Source organism: Simochromis diagramma, unplaced genomic scaffold, assembly GCF_900408965.1.
Source record: "Simochromis diagramma unplaced genomic scaffold, fSimDia1.1 OVJJ01000510.1, whole genome shotgun sequence".
Lineage (NCBI taxonomy): Eukaryota > Metazoa > Chordata > Actinopteri > Cichliformes > Cichlidae > Simochromis > Simochromis diagramma.
In genome coordinates, this window is record NW_024387326.1 from 1,250,770 (window position 1) to 1,273,340 (window position 22,571).

General features: G+C 40.5%; 1 protein-coding gene across 5 annotated transcripts in view; it reads right to left on the reverse strand.

The window, feature by feature from the left end:
- Positions 1–20,845, reverse strand: part of LOC120717839 (alpha-1,6-mannosylglycoprotein 6-beta-N-acetylglucosaminyltransferase B-like) — a 68,522-nt gene extending 47,677 nt beyond the window's left edge. For 2 of the 5 annotated variants that reach the window (XM_040006101.1, XM_040006105.1), the window contains exons 1-4: positions 20,301–20,845; positions 19,118–19,230; positions 15,400–15,405; positions 5,463–5,607 (exon numbers count right to left, since the gene is read on the reverse strand). In XM_040006101.1, the coding sequence (XP_039862035.1) occupies positions 5,463–5,607; positions 15,400–15,405; positions 19,118–19,230; positions 20,301–20,368 (332 nt within the window). In that variant the 5' untranslated portion in view covers positions 20,369–20,845. Of the gene's footprint in view, positions 1–5,462; positions 5,608–15,399; positions 15,406–18,093; positions 19,061–19,117; positions 19,231–19,725; positions 19,951–20,300 lie in introns of those variants that run through there. The other 3 variants (XM_040006104.1, XM_040006102.1, XM_040006106.1) reach the window with 3 other exon arrangements.
- Positions 20,846–22,571: the final 1,726 nt, after the last annotated feature.

Consider the following 22,571-nt stretch of genomic DNA (forward strand, 5'->3'; position numbering starts at 1 on the left):
AGAATGAGGGTGTTGCGATGGCCCGGTTAAAATCCAGACCTGAACCTGAAAAAAAACAAAAAAAAAAAAAAAACTAAATACCAAAGTAAGTTTACAAAAATATAAACTTACTCACCTTGGGAACGCCCCCATTAATTGTTAAAGAATTTGTGCGATGAATTATAAAATACTCTTGTGAGAAACCCCGGTATGCCTCAGCATAAAAATCAATGAGTTTCTGCTGATATTTGAAAAAACACTTTTTTAAAGATGTCTAAAATTCATAGGTAGTTATGTACTGTTTGTATGAGCATTCGGTAAGTTGTTATAAACCTGTGTATACATTTCTATAAATTGTGATACATGTTACTAACATTTGCAGCTCAGACATTAATTATTTTGATTTTTAGCTGATGTATAAATCATTTTATTAAAAAAAAAAAAAAAAAATGTCAGATGTCGTGATCTGCAATGTCCCCTGAATTATGTTTTATAATCTCTTATCCAACCAGCTATATGAAAACCCAAAGGTATACAGAATTTAATACACAAAGGAAATCCTCAGGTCTATGTTTACAAGAATAAGTGTAAAATCTTTAAATGTTGTTTTTTTTTCTTAGCATCCACTTTCATCCCCTCACTATGCGAGTCATTTTGTTTGCAAGAGTTTGAAGTGCACCCAGATTGTCTCCTGGTCTTGCTGCTAGAAAACTTTGGAACAGAAAGACTTTTATACACATGGTTAACACCTTAAACAAGTTTGTTTTAAAACTTTTTCACCATATTTCCCAACCTGCAGAACACACAGTTATTTATTGTTCATGCCCTTCAGGAATACAAACCCTGAAAGGTCTGCAGCCTGTCTTTGATGTCGTTTAGTGGCACTTAATTCAAAGTTTATGTTTAATGCAGGAAGAAACAAAAGTCTAGTTCAACTTATTTTTAAATGGCAAAAAGATGGCACACAAACTCCCTTACATCAAAACCATGAAAACAGCTCAAGGGACTGAAATTGAATCGGTTACAACATATAAATATTTAGGCATCATTATAGATCTGAATTTCTTATTTAAAATTCACACTGAAAAGCTTGTGTTCAAGCTGAAACTTAAATTAAGTTTCTTTCTTTGGAATAAATTTAGTTCATCTCTCCAGGCGAGGAAATACTTGATTTCTGCAACGTTTCTTTCCCAGTATTTCTTGGATTACAGTGACCTATTCTTTCTGAATGCATCTGATCAGTGTCTACCATTGTGCTTTATGTTTTATTACTGAATGTGGAAATTACATGACAGTCTCTCTGTATGCCCACAGACTTTTTACCAATTGCTTTTTAAATTATCCCTTTCTGCTTGGGCTGGCGTTTTCTTATCTGTGTACATGTGCATATAAATACATAACCGGTGCAGCCAACACTCTCAAAGTCAGAACACCAGTTGGAAAAAGGGCCTTTAATTATCCTTCACCTTTTAAATGGAATAATCTAAAGAAGGACCCGAAATTGTCAGGCCTGTTTACTATGGGAAGACTGTAGTTCTCTTGGTCAGTGTGATTGCTCTTATCATATATGCTCTAGACCAGTGTTTAATAACGCTCTTGGAGCCATGGCACATTGTTCACATTAGAAAAATCATATGGCACACCACCAAACAAAAATGTCACAAAAAACATATTGATAAGTTTTCTCCGTGCACCAGGTACAGCGGAATTGGTTCGGTTTGTTCCAAGCGCACCATTTTTTGCTTTTTTGATGAACTGTTGGGCGTTCATCTGGGTCCGAATTCTCTCCAGGACCCAGGTCAGATTGACTACTTTTTCTCTTCAAATATTTATCTATTACTATTACGCGTGCCATCATCTCGCAGCATGACTATTATTTCTTCTTCATCTTCTTCTGTTTTACTAACAGTTGGTAACCCATTTCACTAGCTGGGCCCACGTCGTCATTTTAGGTTTATGAGCATTTTTAGTAGATAAAGGCGAATGGCTTAATCAAGAAATGAGCTGCGGTTAGGGTGTGGGGGGGGTGGGTGTGTTTGGAGGCGTGGTCCTGCTCCTGGAATTTAGATCATTTACCTCCAATTAATTAGAGCAGGTAGTTGTACTGCCCTCTAGTGGAAGAAAAATGTAATTGTACTCCGCATTACTCACGACGATCGCTTACAGCACTAATCAGGTGGAGCCAGACAATCTTCCATGGCACTCCTGATCATTTCTCACGCACACCTACGTGCTGTGGCACAGCGGTTGGGAAACACTGCTCTAAAAGATGTGTTCACTCACTTGTAATGTATGTCAGGTACATTTGAATGCATTGTGTATTTGTAAGACAAACCACGGTCTTCCATTAAACTTAAGGAAGTAGTTCTTGTTGTAGTAATTAACCAAATCAGTTTTCTTAAAAAATACACAAAACAAAAAACATAATTCTCCTGATATCTTGCTGGATATTATCTTGCAAGTGTAACCATACACAACTAAAAACTAAATAATCCTTTAAGCTTAAATACTCAATTTCAGACATCACTTCACCTGAAAACAGCATTAGCTGGCTATTTTCTCTGGTTATACATGCAAGTGAGTAAGTAATACGCATTTGTGGCTGAAATAAGTGTTAAGTAAGGTAACACAATGATCCTGCCAAACCATTTGTTTCTCATAAGTATTTAGACAATGACGTGTGTGTGTGTGTGTACAACTTTGCCTCTGTACACCACCACAGTGGATTTTAAATGAAATATTCATGATGTGTCTAAAGTGCAGAGTTTCAGTTTTAATTCAAGCTGTTTAGCAGAAGTGTCACATTTAGTTTTTAATTTTATACTGAAGATCTTGATTGTCTAATTAAATCCACTGTGGTGTACAGAGGCTAAATTACAAAAATATCTCACTGTCCAAAAACATGTGGATTAAACTGTAACTAGAGAAGAGGAAATAAGTTAGATCTGTATCCTCTTGATTGATTAACCAAATTAGCAAATAACAGCTTCAGCATTAGCATTTCGTAGCATTACAATCTGTGTAATAGTGCTGATGCTGTGGAGAAGAACAGTTTTTTCCCCACTTATTTACACTTTCTACTTCAGATAGGCCCAGTGTGTCCAAAGAAAAGTAGTTAGATAATACGATTATAGGTTGCTATTACTAGATTTGCCTTGCAGGGAGAGTTTTCACAAGAGTAAATATTTTATGTTTGCAGCTGCTGGTGAACACTATTAAAACGGTTAAAGACGATCCTTTGCGGCCTGACCCTCGTCTCTGCACGGCTCAACACATTGCTTCATAAACATCTGACATGCAAAGACTAAGAGAAAAGTACATCGTGACCTTAAACTTTTGCACATCACCACACAACTTTAACGACGGTTGCTGCTTGCGTTGTAACCAACCAACATTCATTAATGGAACCACTTTATTGCAGTGTATCATTGCTGTTTTACATGACACTTAAATGAATTATTCAAATGAGCACTTGTGTTATATAGTAGTATTTCTGGAATTTATATTGCTCGTTAAACAGCTCTGAATATGTAAACCCGCAGAAACTCGCAAAAACAAATGAAACAGTGGTCCAGGGCCAGATGCAGATCGAGCAGAAAAAGTCTGATTTCATTTAGGCAGCATTTATTATTTTGTGTGTGTGCACGCGTGTGTGTCAGGGGAAAGCAATCATACTGTGCTTATATGCATAACTTAACATAATTCTAAAACCCAATCTCATTCCACTTCAGTCCATACAGAGCCAGCACCCAAGAAGCAAGTGGCAGCCAAAGATCTTTTTCTATCCCTTAAGTTGCAACAGGGCAGCACAGATTAATTAGCGGTCACACAGATATACAATCCGGTCGTTAAGTGATGACGTGACGAATCCCACTTCCGGGTCTAAAGTAGTCTGCGTTTAATATGGCTTATGTGTTGGTAACATGTTTAATGTTTTGTATTTTCTTCTATTTAATCTCAAAAAGCTCCTACAACAGTCAGTGATCACTGTTGACCTCCCTCGGCTTTTATTACCGCTAATCATTTATTTAAGCTCAGTTTTTAAAACCTTAGGATGTAACTACAGCCCAGCCCATGCAGCAGTATATGAATGACTAACCTCGTATTGTGGATGGATTATCTCAGTTGTTCTCCTGGCTGAAGTTTGGTCCTTTTACAGCATCCTGCCATGCGATTACATTTGTTCCTGACCACCGAGAACTCTCACGTTAACTTTTATCGAGTGGAAAAAAAGTTAGCTTCTTTATATTACGCTAACATAGCTGTGTTGCTAGCAGTCACATAGCACATCATTATATACCAGCTAGACCAACTTCAGTCACCCTACAAACGTCACTGCTGTTTAGTTTTCTGTCTTCATTTATGCTGGAAGTGATAACAGAGCTGTACATTTTAATTTGTTTCCAAAACCCCGCAGTCAGGACATGCTATATTGTATTTAGATAGAAGCTAGCGAGCTAACTTCTAACTCCGTTAAATGTTATACTCGATTGTTACACCTGGTAGAGCAGAACGCTGGTCATTTTATTAAAGATGAAAGACTTTAGACAGTTTTTCAACTCTCAGTAATGCCATAGTGATCGTTTGATATATGGACCTGCAGCGGAGTTTAGGCCCAGACACGGCTAGTGACGTCAGACTTAACGACCGGATTGAGCACAGGAGTCACACGCACAGCCTCTCATTGTGCAAACATACATTGGTTGTTTCACACAGAAGCATCTCATATTTCCATGAATCTGGGAGCGTAAAAGGCTATCAGCTGGTGAAGAGCAAGAGGACAGCTTAATTACTTTCACAGCATTATACTAGGTGAGCAAAATTTTTCTTGCTGGGAGATTTCACGCTAACCTCAAGTGTGAACTTTTACCCAATACGTATCAGCATTTGTGGTTGGTTTTGAAACTATTTGCCCTTTGTCACCGTAACATTTCCAGTTTAGTCCCTGAGAGGCCAATTAAATGATTGTTAGAACTGTGAGACTGAGGGTGTATTCAGGGAGCATTCTGCAGTGGAAACTAAACTGTAACATAGAAATATAAACATGTGGAGCTTTAGCCAGTAAATATTTTCCCATCACACTTGTGAAATCAGGGTTGAGGTTAGGTGAGGCACTATACATCTGCCTTCGTTCATTAAATGCAGATCGAATCGGTTACACAGTGAACAAGCCATACTGTAAACAGAAAATGTCCCTGCAGATCTCTAGAGATCAACAGAAGTGAATTCTGAGAGGAAAGATTTCCTGTCTATGATGAAGACACATAGATGATGGACATGATATCTAACAGGGGAACTAATAATAAATGCACCAAAAGGAGGAAGCTTGGAAGCTTCCTATCCTTAAACCTGGAGCAAGTGCAGGCATAAGAAAAGGTCAGTTGCCAAGGAAACCACAGAACACACAACTCTAGCTTGGCATCATATATACGTCTATATCCATGTATACACATATCGAAATGCAAGCCAGTGCTATACTGTACCTGTCCAGCGCCGAGCTCAGCTCATCCAGCCTGTGGGTGTCAGTTGTGTTGCCCAGTTTTGACAGAACATCCATCCTCTTCATTATTACCTCCAGCATGTCACAGATTTTTCTCAGCACCCCACGAGACTCTTGGCCACCAAGTACTAAAATAAAACAAAACAAAAAACAGAGACAGATAAATACTATGTGACTAATAACACCTCAAAAAAAAAAAAATCAGAAAGATGGCACAGAGAAGATCAGGAAATCAAAAGCAAGAGGATAAGGCACAAGAATTTATTGAAATAACACAGAAGTCATTCAGGTGTAAACTGCTGCCTCCTTTAGAGGTCACTACAGCAGACCCTCTGCCTCCATCTCACCACATCTCTAGCATCCTCCTCTGGTCAAGCCAAACCTCTACATGTCCTCCTTCAATACGTCTATGAACCTTGTTTGTGGTCTTTTTCCTCCTGCCTTGCAGCTCCATGTTCACCATCATTTGTTCAGTTTACCCACTATCCCTCCTGTGGGCATACCCAAACATGTCAGCCTTGTCTCTCTAACTTTGTGTCCTTTATCTCAACCAGAGCTGTCCCTCAGATGTACTCATTGCTAATAGTGTCCGGTCACTCTCAATGAAAATGTTAACATCTTGAACTCTCCTGGGTCAACAAATTACCCCTGAAACTCCAACCTGCCTTCATCCTTCTTTACCTCTCGTGTGCACCATCCTTTGCTTTGGATGTTTGACCACATGTAGATAAACTCATCCACCTTCACTACATCTGCTCCTGGTATCTTCACTGTTAAACCAGCCTCCCTCTCATGTACACAAATGTATTCTGTCTTGCTTCTACTGACTTTTCTTTCTTTTTGTCTCCAGAGCATACCTCCACCTCTTCAGCCTCTTTTGCTCCCTATTCATGGATTCTCAAAGAGCCTGTCTTACTATATTACTTATGATATTACTTTAATTCATTACCCAGTTTACTCTGGTTTACCTTTAACATCATCTCAGTCAATTTTCTATGTACTTTCATCCCTCATAACTAAAGCCAGCTGCTCACTGGGAACCAGCACACCCAGCAAAACAAAGGAATGGTCAAATTAGACTCTCAGTGTTGGACTTGTTTTGACGCTTAGTTCAGATTATTAATGACCTGACTGGTGGTAACCCAGAAGGGTGCAGTTTACAAATACCCAGTCAATTAACAGGCTTGCAGAAACAGACAACCAGGTCAAAGCAGGTCCCAGAATGCAGAATGCTGAGCCAAGGTCCTGACCCTCTGCTGTTTGCTTCAGTCACACTAAGCCCAACGTCAAGTATTCATTTTAAAATGTAAATGCACGAATTACCAAGAAAACACAAATAGCTCGGCGTGCCTCAGGCGGTAGGTCTTAAGTCGCTTTTGATGAGAAAAAAAAATTGAAGAACCGAGAAAAAGAGTGCCACTCTTGGGACTTTGGAGTGAATTTGTAGCCTGAATTCCTGAAAAAAAGAAAATATCCGAAACCAACAATAGCCTCATATTGTTCTCAGAGAGTGAAAATAAAACCTCACCTTTGAGCGTTCCCTCATCAATTGCATTAGGCTTTGGAAACTGCAATGTGTGCAGGCTGCACTTCCCTTGTCAGGGTTCATTTATCACGGGGCAGGGAAAAGTCACCTTTCACATAAAATAAATAAATAAACTGCATTACATCTCCAGTAAATAAAATAAGGAGAGGGGAGAAAAACTCAACTTCTTCTGCTGTTTGTGAGAGTATGTGTGCCCCCCCCCCCCAAAAAGGAGTGCCTCTCAAAAAAGGTTCACAGAAATGTTGCACTGATATACTTTCCTTCATTGCCTGTGCATATTTTGTTCTTTGGCTGAGGCTTTTCTATTATCCTCAGTCAAACTGGCCTAAAGACGTCTCCTTTTGAATAATTCAGTAGTTAGACAACAAATTTTTTATTCTACAGGCAGAAAGAAAGAGAATAAACGAATTCCCTTTAAGATTTGGAGCATTATAGCAGCAGTTTAATACTACACTTTTATAAAACACTGAACCAGGATTTTAGTGTTTTTTTTTTTTTTTTAAAAGAAGATTAGAAAGAAGAAAGCTAGTGTATTACCATGTTGTCTAAACTGTAGCATGTAAGGCCACATAAATAAACGTCTATTTGAAAATTGCAACCACTACTTAAAGCCATCTATTAAAAAAAACAAACAAAAAGGAAAGTCTGTTTCTTAATAAGGGGGATTCAGACACCTTGCTAGGTTCAGATGATCCCCTATCAGTTGCCGTCTACTCGCTGCAGTAAATCTAAACAAAGCCCCTGGGCTAAAGTGTGGGAAGAATTCACATTTTTCCACAGTAATGATCCAGCTCTCACACGTTGTGCAAGTAAATCACTATTACTGAGACTGTACCCCACCCGCCACCCCCACCTTTCCTGCACAGTGCATTTTTAGCACTAAACCTTATATATGTTTGCAATCAACTGCTCATCAGATAGCCTTTTGCTCCTGTTTTCTGTCGTCTCTTGGGAAACATTCGCTAATGTGTTATTTCCCATGCAGATCTGAGTGCACCGACAGCGGTGCAGCAGGAGTTGATAGTGTATCTACGTGCTAATGTAGCGCCTCCTCTGTGTCATTTCTCATCAGCTGGTTAATAAAAGGCACATTTAACAACAGCTAATCTCCTTTAAAGGCTCAATTTCAGAAGTGCCACAGCACAATCAATATTCTGAACAAATTCCAGTTAGGTCACCATCTTTACTGTAGCCTGCTGTGTCCAAAGCACTTGCTGACCGGCTATAAACAACTGCCTTCCAATACACCCACAGGCTCCGTGTAGAAGTTCAATACCACAGTTTTTACCCAGCCTGTCCGCCCAATATACAGCATCTTTTTATCTTTGTAGCTGTGGCCCTCTGTGTTTTCCCCATTCTTTCCCCATCACTTGATCCACAATCATACACAGTTTTCTCATCAGCACCGCGAAATGTGTTAGGCCGCGTCTGTGCCCTCTGGCCATAGTTCCTCGGCAAATTGTTTATGTGCCATCCAAGCCTCAGTGTTTGAGTCTACAATTGCAAACTTTGCTTTTACCCTACATGTTCAGCCTTCAAGTCAGTGGCATTTAAAGCTCGTCCTCTGGGCTTTTCAGAAGCATTTCTGCTGGGCCAAGAAAATGTTGGTATGTTTGGAAAATGGCTGTGAGTGTGTGAAGCCTAAGTTGTTTACAGAGAGATTGCCACTGCCTTTACTGATTTTAATACCACCTCAATGTTGAAATCATACAATTCATACAAATCATGTGTGTTCATTTTAGTTGCAGACATAAAAAAAACAACAAAAAAAACAAAAACAAAGAGCCCTGCACTCTTTGGCATAATAGCATAAAAAAATAAGTAGGACATGTCACGCTCATGTACAGCCCACACCATGCTTTCTGTCTGATTGCTGTTGCCTTCTGCAACCCTCTGGGCAACTTTAACAGAGTCCCAGTCTTCACATTTTCCCCCCCGTATTTGACATGGCTGCAAAAACTGCTCTTTTAAGAGAAATACTTACATAATAAATGAATTAAAGAACACTGCTTTAATGAGCTCGATAAGTAAGGACAATAAAGCACAAAGAGACGCATAGCAAGTGGCCCCCACGTGTGCCTGGAGAAAAACTATCAGCAGGTTTCCGTGGGGATGACACGGGCACTTCATATAATTCTATGTAAATTAATATTTGAGACAGAGCCTATCCCAGCTGTCACTGGGCGACGGGTTACCAATCCATCACAGGAGAAATACCACAATTTATGCTCACATTCACACCTAGAGCCAGTTTAAAATCACCAGTTAACCTAACATTCATGTCTTTGAAATGTGGGAAGAAGCCGAAATACCCAGGGAGAATCCACACAGGCACAGAAAGAACATGCAAAACTGCCACAAAGACTTATTGAAAGGTTAATATAATGGCCCATACATGTGGTTACCTGGCTAGGAGTAATTGCAGTGTAGAGTAAAATGCTTTAAAGATCATTTATTGATGGTGATTTATTTATTATTTATGCATGTTGTCATATTATATACATATACTACTTCAGCCGTGTACACCGTTTTGAAAGAAAGAGCAGTGTGCAGATGCTACTTAAAGGGAAAGATGGTATTTTAACTTTAGCCCACTGATAGATAAAGCTAGAAGGACTCTGCAATGCACCTGCTTCCTCTGAATTATATAAATGTTCTGGAGTCTATACCACACAATAAAAATAGCTGTGAAATGACTATTGTTGTAATTAGGAACTACATACAAGAAAAAGCTGAAAAGACTTTGTATTTTATTACTTAATTTCCAAAAATATGTATTCAATATAAAGAAACGAACTGCAATGATGGAAAACACGTCAGGGAAAAGGTCAAGCCTTGTTTGTTTGCAAGAGCAAGTCTGCTTAAATCAGCAACAAATTTGTAAGTGGGAACAAAAGAGTGTGGAGGCAGACCAGGAAAGGCCAGCAGCAGGTTAGACTGCATGACTGTGAGCAGAAACAGCAGCTTGGATCCCATCTTTAGTGTGAAGACATGGATATCATGATACCATCATTAGATTGATAAATACATTCACTTTGGTTTTAGCTCATCAAAAACATTACAAAAGTCTTAAGCCACCCCCATTTCTTTACATTTTGCCTCCAGACTTTGTCCTTTTTTAAAAAAAAAAAAAAAAAAAAAAAAAAATGTTCTCGAGCAATAGTTCTTCTCTGAAGGTCTTTCAAGGTTTTTCTTTGCAAATTGCTGCTTTTTTGCTCACTTGCCTTATATATTGTATTTCTATGCATTTTGCATTTTTCAGTAAATTATTGCATTTCTTATGTTCCTAGCAAAATGTAAATAAATGAGGAGTGTTTCAAGACTTTTGCAGAGTACTGCATTTCTAACAAGTCCAGATGAACTTGATCAGCCTTGCGTTTGAAACAGATTCAGGACGTTCTACCACACAAGGTTCTGCAGACATGGTTAACCCCTGAAAAGTTGGGGGGGGGGGGGGGGGGTCCTTCCTGCCAGAAACTCCTTCAAAGAAATCCATCTCCAGCTAGTCATCAGTCCTAGAGGTTACGCTGCTGTAATCTTGTCATTGATGATCAAGGCTGGGTTGGTAAAACTAGGTAATAAAGTGATGGGTAGTTTACTCTTAACATATGCAACATGACAAATAAATGAGAAGAATTTCCTTTTCTCTGAGAAAAATATAGTGGGTTTAGGAATCATGTTTTAGGTCATACCACCCACCTGTACATTGTAGATCAATGAGAATCATTGATACAGCTTGAAATATTAAAAAGAGAATAAATCTGTGTGGGTACAGAGGAAGAGCAGTACAGCAGAAATGCTCAAAGAGTACCAGAGCTAAAGCTGAAGCTGCAAAACATGCACACAAAGATAGAGTTGAAGATTTGTCATTAAAAAAAAAAAGTTTAAATTGTGTCAAAACAGTAATAGACCAGCATTATACTATTGCATTGTTAGGTGATTAATGTAGAAGCATAAAAGGGACATTGGCAGCACTCTGAGGTCGCTTTAGTTGGAGTGATTTTAATTGCTTTGTGTACTGACATACAGTTAGACCAGTGAGTATTTGTACAATGACATTTGTTGTAGTTTTGGTTTTTTACAGATTGGATTTTTCAATCAATGTGACTAAAGTGCAAAGTTTCAGCTTTAATCTAAGTACTATATTAACAGGTTCAGAATTACAGACATTTATACACAGTCCCCCATTTTCAGAGGATTTATTGGACAAACCTAGATCATTTTACATAATAGGACTGTTTAAAATACCTGACAGCCTAAAATCTAACAAAGAACCCTTGCACATAATAAAGTGCTGCGTTTCCTCCCTTGAGATGCTCTACTAGACCTTTACTGCAACCACCTTCAGCTGCTGCTTGTTTGTGAGTCTCTCTGCCTTCAGTTTTGTATTTAATGACTAAGAAGCATGCTCTATAGCCTGAGATCAGCTGACTGACTTGACCATTGAAGAATATCTCATTATTTACCTTGAGAAACTCCCGGGTTGCTTTTGCAGTATGCTTTGGCTCATTATCTAATTGCACTGTGAAGTGCTGTTCAGTCAGTTTTGCAGCATTTGGCTGAATCTGAGCAGAGACTGTAGCTCTGCAGACTTCACAGTTCATCCTGCTACTTCTATCAGCAGTCACATCATCAATAAACACTAGTGACTCATTTCCGCTGGCAGCCATACTTGCCCGTGCTGTACCATTACCTCCACCATGACTGACAGATGATTTTGCATGCTTTGGATCATGACTTGTTCCTTCTCCATACTTTTCCCTCCCCGTCATTCTGGTTCAAAGATGGGGTTGTTGCCTCTCGCTTTAACTGTGCGGTCTCTTTTAAATGTTTTGTGGCAAAGTCTGATCTGCCCTTCCTCTTCTTGAGTGTAACCAGTGGTTTGCACCTTGTTATATCCCCTCTGTATTTACATTCAAGAAGGTGTCTCTCAGTTCTAGACTTTGACACCTTCCTTCCTTCCTGAGAGTGTTAATGACTTGTTTAGATGTTGTGAAGTTGTTTTTCTTAACAATGGAAATAATTCTGTCATCATGCACTTTAGCGGTCTTCTGTTGTCTTCACAGCCTTTTGGTGTTGCTAAGCTCATCAGTGCATTCATCCTTTTTTAAATAATTAACCAAATTGCTGATTTGGCTACTCCTATTTTTTCCCCCATTTCCCTGATTGGATTAGTTTGGGTTTCAGCCTAATGACCTCCCTCGCTTCCACTGAACAGCTACCAAGTGTAAGTTCAACACTTGGAATCACTTCCAAATCTTTTATGTGTTTGATTCGAATGAAATAATGCTAGAGCAGGAGCACCACCGTTCAACTGCTTTTTTTGAAGCTTTCAAAATATATAAATACATAATTTCTATAAGTTAAGAATAAGTTAAGAATATAAGATTTAAGAATAAAGCCCAACTGATGTTGGGTTTTTGTCAGGTTAAAACAAAGGATTTAAAGATTTTGTTATCTATATACAGCATATGCTAAAAAAAAAATCAAACAAATCCAAACTATCAAGCAAACTATCGATTGCAGCAGTGTTTAAAGTCTGACTTTTACTCAATAATTTATTCTTTTTCCCCATTAGCACCACAGAAAGCTAAATAAATAAATCCAATCTTCCCTGCTATCCACTCTGGCTGGCAAGGTTTCTCCGTGAGGGAGCTTAGAGCTGAACCTCTCCACCTCACCTGTCACCAGGATAAAAATCATACATTCCCTCCTGCTCTGAACTCAGACATGCTCAGCTAACCCTCCCCCCGTCCTCACGCTGCAGATTCAAATATTCATTACAGAAAAGGCTGATTGAGATTGAGTTGCTCTCTGCTTTTTGGCACATGTGAGGGAGCTGCCAGATCCAGAAGCTATTAGAGCAGAAAACCTTTGTCACTTATCCTGTGTGCAGCTCCAACCTCTTATTATGCCCGACAGCCTGGAAAAATGGAAACAACCTGCACTATTTTTTAAAAACACGACTCCCTCTAACTTCAATTAAAACCTTAATCTTCTATCCACAGTGTGCAGATAAACCAACACATTTAGTCCTACGCATGATGATTTTTGGATTACACCGCACGGTGCGAAACACAGAAATTCCACCTTTATCAATTTGCAAATGTGAAAATATATTTTAATTGGATGTTTGATTTTTAGGATTTTTATTCAGAGCAGCAGCACATAGGTTGACAATTTACAGCTTGTAGATATTTAGTTTTTTTGTTCCTTGCACTTCAGCACATTTTGAAAAAGAAGTGGAGACTTCTCCGCGGTTTATATTAATATTGAAAGAACTATGTGTGAGATATAGCCCTTTTAACACAATATATCTAAAGGTTATTGGTGGCAGTAAAGAATTTTACTATTTTGTGGAAAATCCTGTATCTTCAATGAAGTTTGGGAGCTCTTTGTATCTCCCCCTATAATCTCTGAGACCTTCAGCAGAGCAAGCTCCAGCTTTGCTTGCTGTGAAGTCTCACAGCCCAAATCTCCAGCAGATAAGGTGACTGGCTCGGTCAGACATCCCGAAAAGCTCTTTGGATGCATAGGTTGTTGGTTTAGGATTTATGTTGTCCCGCTGAGTGATAAAATTTGCTCCTTCAACTCTGTCAGTTTTCTGAAGATAAGCTTAAAGAATCCTCCTGTACACAGATCTGCATTGATCCTGAAGCTTGTGTCAGCAGTGTGCCAGTGCCATTGGCAGCCATTTAAGATCCCTGCTAGATCCTATCCACGTTCGGCAGATGGGATGGGATCTGTTGGCTCTTTTGGGTCATGGCCACCCACAAGTGCTTTCCTCTTTTTGTTTGTGTTTTGTTTCTTCAGACTTTGATTTTCTATAAGTGAAGTCACTGGGGTTTGAGCTTGCACTGTGGTAACCGCCTTTTTCCATCTCTTCTATATTAGTTTCCCTTACACATGACCAAATGTTTATGCATTGTACTGAAAGGCATCTGAACCCGAATCTAAATAACAACTCTTAACTTTCACTCAAACTCACTCTTTTGTGCATGAACTGACATTCCAGTAACAACCTGCTGCCTATGAACCATTTGGTAAGCATGTCTCCAGGTATGTTTGGACTTCCCAGGAGAGAGGTTCATCCCACAAGCGGCTCTTTGAATAATTTTTCTAATTCTACTCCAATTAAAGCTGATCCTTAAAAACTCTAGTGCAGTCTCCAGTATATTATTTTAAATTGAATGTGCTTAGGCAAAGACCTTGGAAAAAAATGTGTTTATGTCTGTGGGGAGAAAAATTACGGATTATTATAAGAAAGCTGCATGGTGGTGAATTGTTTTGTACTCGTGCCTCAGGGCCTGAAGGATCGAAGTTAAAACCTTTCTGGATTCATGTTGGAGTCTTCTAGTTTCCTCACAGTCCAAATTCTTGAACATTAAATTAACTGGTAACCTGTATAGTGTGTACAACACCTCTTCGCTTTCACTCCACCCTGTTTTTTAAACCCTGTTCCCAGACAAGGGAACACACTGAGCTTCTCTAATAGCTCCCAGATTGGATAATAAGCAGCCAGGCTGTGTTCAGTTGCTGCAGGGAAATTAGAAGACCCGTGGTAAGGTCATATCATTCTGAAATGGTTCAGTTGAGTAGGGATAGCCAATCGTGATACAAATATCAATACACTGGAGGACATGTGACAAATGTTTCCCATCACTACATCATGACTCCAAGATTGGTCCTTATCAAATAAATTAGGGCAATTAAGATAATTAGTCTAACTGCCAAATTATTCGAAGTGAATAATTACAACAACAAAAACATGACCAACCAGCAAATAAATTCTGTATCTTAGGGCAATTTTTTTTCTTCACTTGCAGTTTTTCTGCAGTTATGTGTTGCGGATCATTCTGCAGTCACCGCAATGCATCAGGTTGTTCTGATACTACCTTTAATTTTGGAAAATGTATTGTGATAGCGTCACGTGATTACCTTCTCAAAATGGTTAAAAATATACCAACTGGAGCTGGTGTGTGCAACTGCTTTTGTCAAGGGGTCACATGAGAAACTGGGACTGTTGTGGAGGTCTGCACCAGCTCACAACTGGGACTGTTGCGGAAGGTAACAGTTTTGGTTTCTCATATGATGCTAGTGAGCTGGGACCTTAAGAACTGGGACTTTGCTACTTTAGGAGTGGATGATTAATTTTCCCAAGTGGCCACTTGAGAAAATTAATCACCCACCCCTGGACGAGATGGACCTACTATGAAAAACAAAATCAATTACACTTGAATTTCCCAAATTCACTTTCTGAAACGTACATTTCTAAAGCTCAGTTTACTAAGAAACATACTGTGTGCCTGCACAGCGTCTCCACTTATTTTCCAAGATGGAAGTGTAGTACTTTTATCCTCTTTCATGCTTTCACTGCCTACTATTCTGCATGAACATATTTCCTGTTTTTGCACAGACACAAAAATACATGGAAGCAAAGGGATACAACAAGAATAGAAAGTGAACTTCCTGACCCAGTTTGCAGCTCACGTAAGTGACAATACTTGATCAGTATCCTCTCCACCCAAAAAAAGCCATTGAAATCAACCAGCCTACCATAATAATTTCATCTAGCATAGGACTCGGTATGGTGTAAGAGCATATTGCTTGTGTGAAATCCATTGCTTCTTTTTTTGCTCTATTTTGACTTTACAAGCACTGTGGCCACACTCCAATGGAAGCAATTATTTTACTGCTACTAATTTGCAGAAAGTTGTAATCAAAAGTGTTGTACTTATATTTCCCTAGGTCACAATTAATTAGCTAACATGTACACACAAAATTCAACAGTCCAGTCAACTTAACCACTTAAAACTAATAAATAACAGTTTTCTTTATAGTTCACAGCAAAAACACTGCATGAGTATTATCTCCGCCTAAATCTGTCTATTGTAATACCAAAAAACAAGGGAGGGGGGGGGAAATAGCATGCAATAAATCAGCCACAATACACCCTGATGACAATTCTTTAAATAAAAGATGCTCAGCACCAGAAAGCTGTAAATAACAATCTGAGAAAGCATGTTAGCGGTTGAATCTAGCCACAAACTGTCACAAACAGCAATCAGTGTCTGCATTGTCATATCCCCCTCACAATCCAAGCCAAAAAATAAAAATCTGCTTTTTTTTCTCTTCACCAGGCGAAAGTGTGAATGATGAGCAGTCATCTTTTATCCACACCTCTTCTTTGTCAGGCACAGATCCAGTCAGTCACCTGCACAATCATTTCCTATTTCTTCTCAATTGCTGGTGAAGCTCCAGCAGTAGAAAACTTGGGTTTATTTTATTCATAGTACCAATACACACACGGTGGAGTGACAGTGCTTCGATTTCAAGCACATTATCAAACTTTTTATTCAAAAATCCAAAAAAACAAACTCGCATTTTCAGCTTTGCTAGACGTGCAGATGCCACACCCTTGCTTTGCTATGATCGATGTCAGAAAAGGCTCATTTTCATCCATCACGTAGTGAAGATCGCTGATCCGTGAAATAAAAAAGTTCCATCAGTATCTGTGAAAGGATGGCAGTAAACAAGGTGCCGAACAACACTCCCCGCACACCTGCTGCCCTGCTGTAACTCAGCACTTTATGAGGCTAAAGCAGCTTGTAAGCAGCTGATTGTTATTCATTATTATCTTATTTCCTTTTGTATGACTTTATTATTCTTTTAGGAGCAATTTCTGCAAAACTGTTTAATATTCACTCATTAATTAATATTCATTAAATTCAAATTCACAGGATGCAGGAAAAGCAGTTAAAAAAAAAAAACAACTCAGGTAATGGAGCTTGCATGTAAGAATGAAGAGCACATTAACATCCGAACCATTTAGTCTTGCTCTGAACTGGGTAAAAACCTGAAACCGCGCTAGGCCCATTTCTCTCTTTATGGCTAAACTGCATCAAGACCCCCGTGGCAAAAGGACACACTGTGAAGGTGGTCTTCAAAGAGCTTATTAGAAAGCTACGGTACGCCTCTGGAGCCTTTAAGATATCTAGGATCAAACGCCTCCGCCTTTCATGCACCCCACTCTGGAAGAAATGGTCTCCCTCTGACCACCCCCTTCCCCCCCTTACTTTTTCCACATCATTAGTTTCCCCTATTTTCAAAGGGAAGTAATGAAGGAAGTGCATGCACTTTAAATCTGGATAGAGCTTTGCATCCCAGTACATTTCTCCGTCTCTGGCAGAGCCACAAAAAACAACAACAAAAAAAAAAAAAAGAGCCAAGAGAATGATAGAAATGTAGAGGCAGGGGAGAGAAACAGAAGGTAGCAACCCAGTAATTACATATTTTTTTCCCCACACCTTTTGCTCTTCAGGCAGTTATTGTCATTCACAAGACGAGCAGTAAACAGAGCTGCGGTTCCTGTCAGCACAGCCTGGCCATTTTCATCGATACAAAAGTACTGTGGGCGTTAAGGTGCTTCTACTCTTTTTACGAAATGATCACAAAGAAATTGAAAAGAGCTACAATGTGGGGTCCGATGCATCCAGCCTTTGCTCTTGCAGCTCTCCAGAGCATCCCGTGCAAAGGCTCGATGGGTGCGATAGCTACAGTAATCGCCTTCGAGGTGCCGCTCCACTGAGTAACTCATCCCAACTTAATTTATTATGCTAACTCCTGGTCCACTAATCCTCACTCCCTAGCAGGCACGTGTGCATAAACACACAAATGCACATGGAGAATGAGCCTTTACATGGTTGGGCTCTCCCTGGTTAGCAGCGTTTAATGAGCCGGAGGCCTCATGGCTTCCCTTGACTGCAGCCTGTGAGCGATTAATTAATCAGACAGCTCTCCTGTCTTACACTCCCTCCTTTCTGGCTTCCTCACCTTGAACCACTTCTCTGTATACCCTTTCATAAATGGGTGCTATCCCTAAAATTATCACCCATGATCACACCTGATACAACATTCCCATCTACACTACAGAATTACACAGATTTTTTTTTCCTGGTCTGAGAATTATTAGTTTTAATAACCAAGACGTTTCTAGTACTAATTCAGTCAGCAACATCTTTACAGCTTGCATGCACAAAAACCACACAACGGTGTGCCCTTTACTCACCCACCCAGAGCCAAACTGCATTCTTCAGCAGAGATTAAATTCATGCCGTTGTCTACTTTACATAGGAATGAATTGGCATCAGTGTGGTGTGTTGCTAACACAAACTGGTAACAACTGGCGTCCTTGGATGGGTGGCAGTGGATAGGGAGCATTGCTTCTTCTAATGCCAGCTGGTCTCTGTCACAGAGGATGACACACAGTGTCAACATTGTGCCAAGCGGTGATAAAAAGGTGAGAGACACAAAGTCCAAAAAGCTAACAATGACTCTCCCAAATGGCTTGTGCTGTAGTGGTTTGTATGCAGAGGCACATAGCACAAACACAGAGGACGTGCCCTGAAAGATAACCGGTTTCTCTGAGGGATGGCTGCGCATAGTTCGGATTTCTTTCTGGAGTGGAATTCATTTGAGGGATCTCTGTGACAGTAAAGCCTTTGTTGGTATTTTAAAATTATCTTGTGAAAACTGTAGCTGTCACCCTGAAACACGCAGCTTCCAGCCCTCCATTGATCAAACTATCTTTGAAATCACCAGTAAATATGATTATAGCCTCAGTCATTTTCTACTTCACTTTTAAATGCTCTGCTTATACTTGTTTGGCTGAGCTTGCGGGATCTGGCCGACTTGTAGATTACTTCCTCTGCATGACACACCGTATGGCCCTGCACTATTTGCCCACACGCGGGGTAAAATAACCGGCATAAAGATGGACAAAACCATGAGTCAATTTTCAGCTGCGACTACAACTAAAATCGAGTCCCTCTGGGTCAGAAGAGGGTCATGACGTGAAAGCAGACGAGGAAAAAAAAAAAATGGCGTGTAGATGAGAGGAGCCTCTCCAGGCGATGGTACCCCCTGACGCACTCCTGATGAGCAAAGTGAGCAGGTCTGTCAGTTCACTGGCAGTAATCAAGGAAGCCCCATGAAGCTCTCAGCATGTTTCCAGCCTGTTCATTACAAGTGCAGGGCACAGCCACTGAAGTCACAGGCTGCCGAGCGGCACTGATGTATAACCGCAGGCTTACCTTCAGCTCGCATGGTGAAGGGGGAATCTCCGGGTCGCTTGGCCGAGAACTGGCCCCCAAGAGAAGTCATTAGAAAGCACAGGCTGAAGAAGCCGATCCCCACCACAAAGATCCTGCAGGAGAGGGAGACAGACAAAAGGGCAATTTGTGACATAAGACCAAAAGCCAAGGATAGAGCTCAGGAGACAGAAAGAAGCAGAAGACAAAGGACAGGTGGAGTAATGTCACAGAGGAAGTGCAGCAGAGTTCAGTTCAAACTTAGGACACTGAATACTTCATGACATTTTGGACCTATTTTTCAAAATTCATTTTGTCTCAGTCAAGCCAAAACCTTTTTTTGGGGGGGGCACTGTGTACTCTTGTGTCATTTCAAATTAACAATGACATGTATGGGTTTGCTGCATCACACTGCGCTCAGCGAGCAGAAATCCAAAACAAAAGCATTCTGTTACAGGCAAATGGCTGCATGTGGGAGAGAAGCACGACATTTCTAAAGCTTAAAAAACAAACGCTTTGGAGCGATTGACTTAAGACAGGCTCCTCTGAACGCTCCAGGAGCCGTGCTGAGAACTGCAGGTCGGATGGTCCTGCACTTCTATCATACACACCTTTTGTTTTTTTTAAGGCAAGGCTGAAAGCTGACTGCAGCCGCTCAACTACAGCCTCAGTGTCTGTGATAGAGCCGCATGTGAGATAATTGCGCGGGGTCAAGGTTGCTAATTACGCGGGGCTGTTTAGTTCACGAGCTTACGTTCAGCCCGTGTTGTCAAACTCTGAAGTTTTAATGAGTTTCTGTCTGCTGGCTTTGCTTCCACTGCTTCTCCAAGCTGCTTGTGTGGAGAAGCTTTAGCTGAATAAGCAAATCTTAATTGTGGCACAGCGGCCGCTTCTTTACTCCAATTAATCGACAAGCTCTGAACTTTTAAAACTTGCTCTACTGTGGGGGGAAAAGCAAGAAACACTAATCGGTCACAGTCTGGGAAACACTAAACGATCAATTTGCAGTGGTTTTGCTATATTTCTCTTGAATCCCATTTATTTTTTACGACGTTGCGGCAAGAATAATAAAATAAAGTCATATTAAAAATCAAAAAGGAGAGGAAATGCACTCTCGCGTTACCGTTTCTAAAGTCAGCAGGCTAGTGCGTTAAGCCGTGGGAAAGCCAAACTAATGTGTTCTTACCTGAACGGTTTGAAAGTGAGAAGACATCTCCTCAGCATAATGGAAAGCTCGCTGCTGGCTGCGATCATTTTCCACACTCACAGAAAGCGTCGGCTCTGTTTAACATCGTGCGAGTGTGCGTGCCGAGCGGCGTCAAAGGCATAACTTTCAGCCGGGGTCCTGGACAACGACGGGAAGTGCGTCCAAGACAACGCAACTTCTCAGCCTTCCCGGTTCGCTGGGAACAAGTTCAGCGGAAATCCTGACGGTGAGTCGTGCAGACAGCGGGGTGGATGGTCCTTCTGAGGAGCGAACCGGGACCGATGTAAGCCGTGATAGTCTCTTTTAATAAGTTATGATCGTAGCTCCGGTGCTGGTTAATTGTCCTGAAAATCCACGCGGCATTAAGCGCAATAACCCAGGACTGCTGAGTTCATTGAATTACTCTGAGTGGATGGAGCACTGACTCTGTTCCTATTACACGAGTGGCTCTTTAGCTGGGGATGCGTTACTGATAGCGCCATCTATTGATCCAGCCTGATATACAAAAGTTGACACCGTTCTTGGAAATGAATGGGCGGATAAAGGTAAACACATAATTTCTAATATATTTTTTCAAATCACCACGCCCCCCCCCCCCCCCCCCCAAAAAAAAAAACCAAAATAAAAAATAAAAAAATAAAAATCTGCAATAATTAAAATGAACCTGACTGATGCTTAAATTGCCCAACAAAAAGGAGAAAACACGTCACAGTCCTGTAATGTTTTTCTCAGTTGTGGATAAATCCGGATGGAGCGCCTCTACAAGCACTTTGAAATCGATTGCCCTCAGAAGGGTCCTTTAAGTGAAGGAAAACTAGAAAACATGATGAAACGCTCTGGTGTACAGAAAATGTAATGCGGTTCTCTGAGTTGTTGGCGTAATAAGGGTGAGCTGGAGGTTTTGTATAGGCGCTCTTCTGTTAGGAGAACAAAAATACTCTAACACACTGAAGTGTATATTTAGGTGCTCTTTCAAAGCATAATGCCATGACGAGTGGCCTTTCGGGAAAGACAAGACGCGGTGTGCTGTAAGGGAATAAAACACGGTGGAAGTGTCCTTTCAGAAAAGAACACGAGCTGCTGTGTTCTATAAAATACCTTTACGATGGCCATTATGGAGAAGAATAATGTGTCCGTCGTGCAGGCTGGCAACTTGGAAAGACCTTTGGAGTTGTTGTTGGTTTAGAGCAGATAGAGAAGTGTTCTTTACTCATAGACTGAATCCAAAGCTGCAGCAGCAGAGCAGAGGGAAAACTTCAGCCTGAGAATGCTGAGAACGTCCATGAAAGCTGGAAAATCTGCAACACAAATAATTTCAACTCGGAGTCAGTGTTCAGAAATACTCATACTACCCCAGCAGCAGGTTTCCGTTTGTGGGGACGTTTCAGCACCCAGGACAGCTCCACTTGCGAGGCAAACAGCAGATCAGCAGCGACACCCAGAGGGCGGAATATAGAATACAACAACAGGAGCGTCATCGTCCTCTTTTGAGCCTCGTTTTGACTTATAGGCCACAGATCATTTTAAAATAAGATGCTGCAGACTAACAGGTTGACTTCATTCTAAACTCCAAACACACATCACCGGGCAGTCCATAGTGAGTAGCTCTGAGTTTACAGCAGGTAGTGGCTGGATTGGCCCTTTCAGATGAATAACAATAAGATTTTTTTAAAGATGGAAATAACCAAGTAAACAAGGAAAAGCAAGGAAAACAGATATCAGCAGATAAGGTTCTTCTGATGCTTTATGATCTGGCACCATGAGGAATTCTAGTGAGCTTCTGGAAACAAACAAATAAAATCTGGCACCATTCTTTAGACACTTGAGCCATTTAATTTATTGTTACTATACCATTTGGTTTATTACTTTATTTTATTATTATTTCTTTATCATTTATTTATTTGGGGGGGGGGGGGGCTGGGGGCGCTCCATCCTAATGAACGACAGACAACAGCTTCCTCTGTTGCCATAGAAACTGCTTTTGCTTTGCTTTGTCTTGGCTATATCTGTTGCTGCTACGCTGGCTCTTGGCCCGCAGACCAGTTCGGCTGGCTCTGCTGACATTACGAGCCCAAGCTGACATTTAAAATTCATCACCGGTGAGATCACATTCACTTACTGTAAAATGACAGCATGACAGGCCTTCTTCTGACTGGCTGCAGAATGCAAAATCCCAGCAAGGGTTACCCATGACAGACAGCATATTATGTGTCTGTGTGCTTATAAGAGCTAAAATGATGTTTGTTTTAT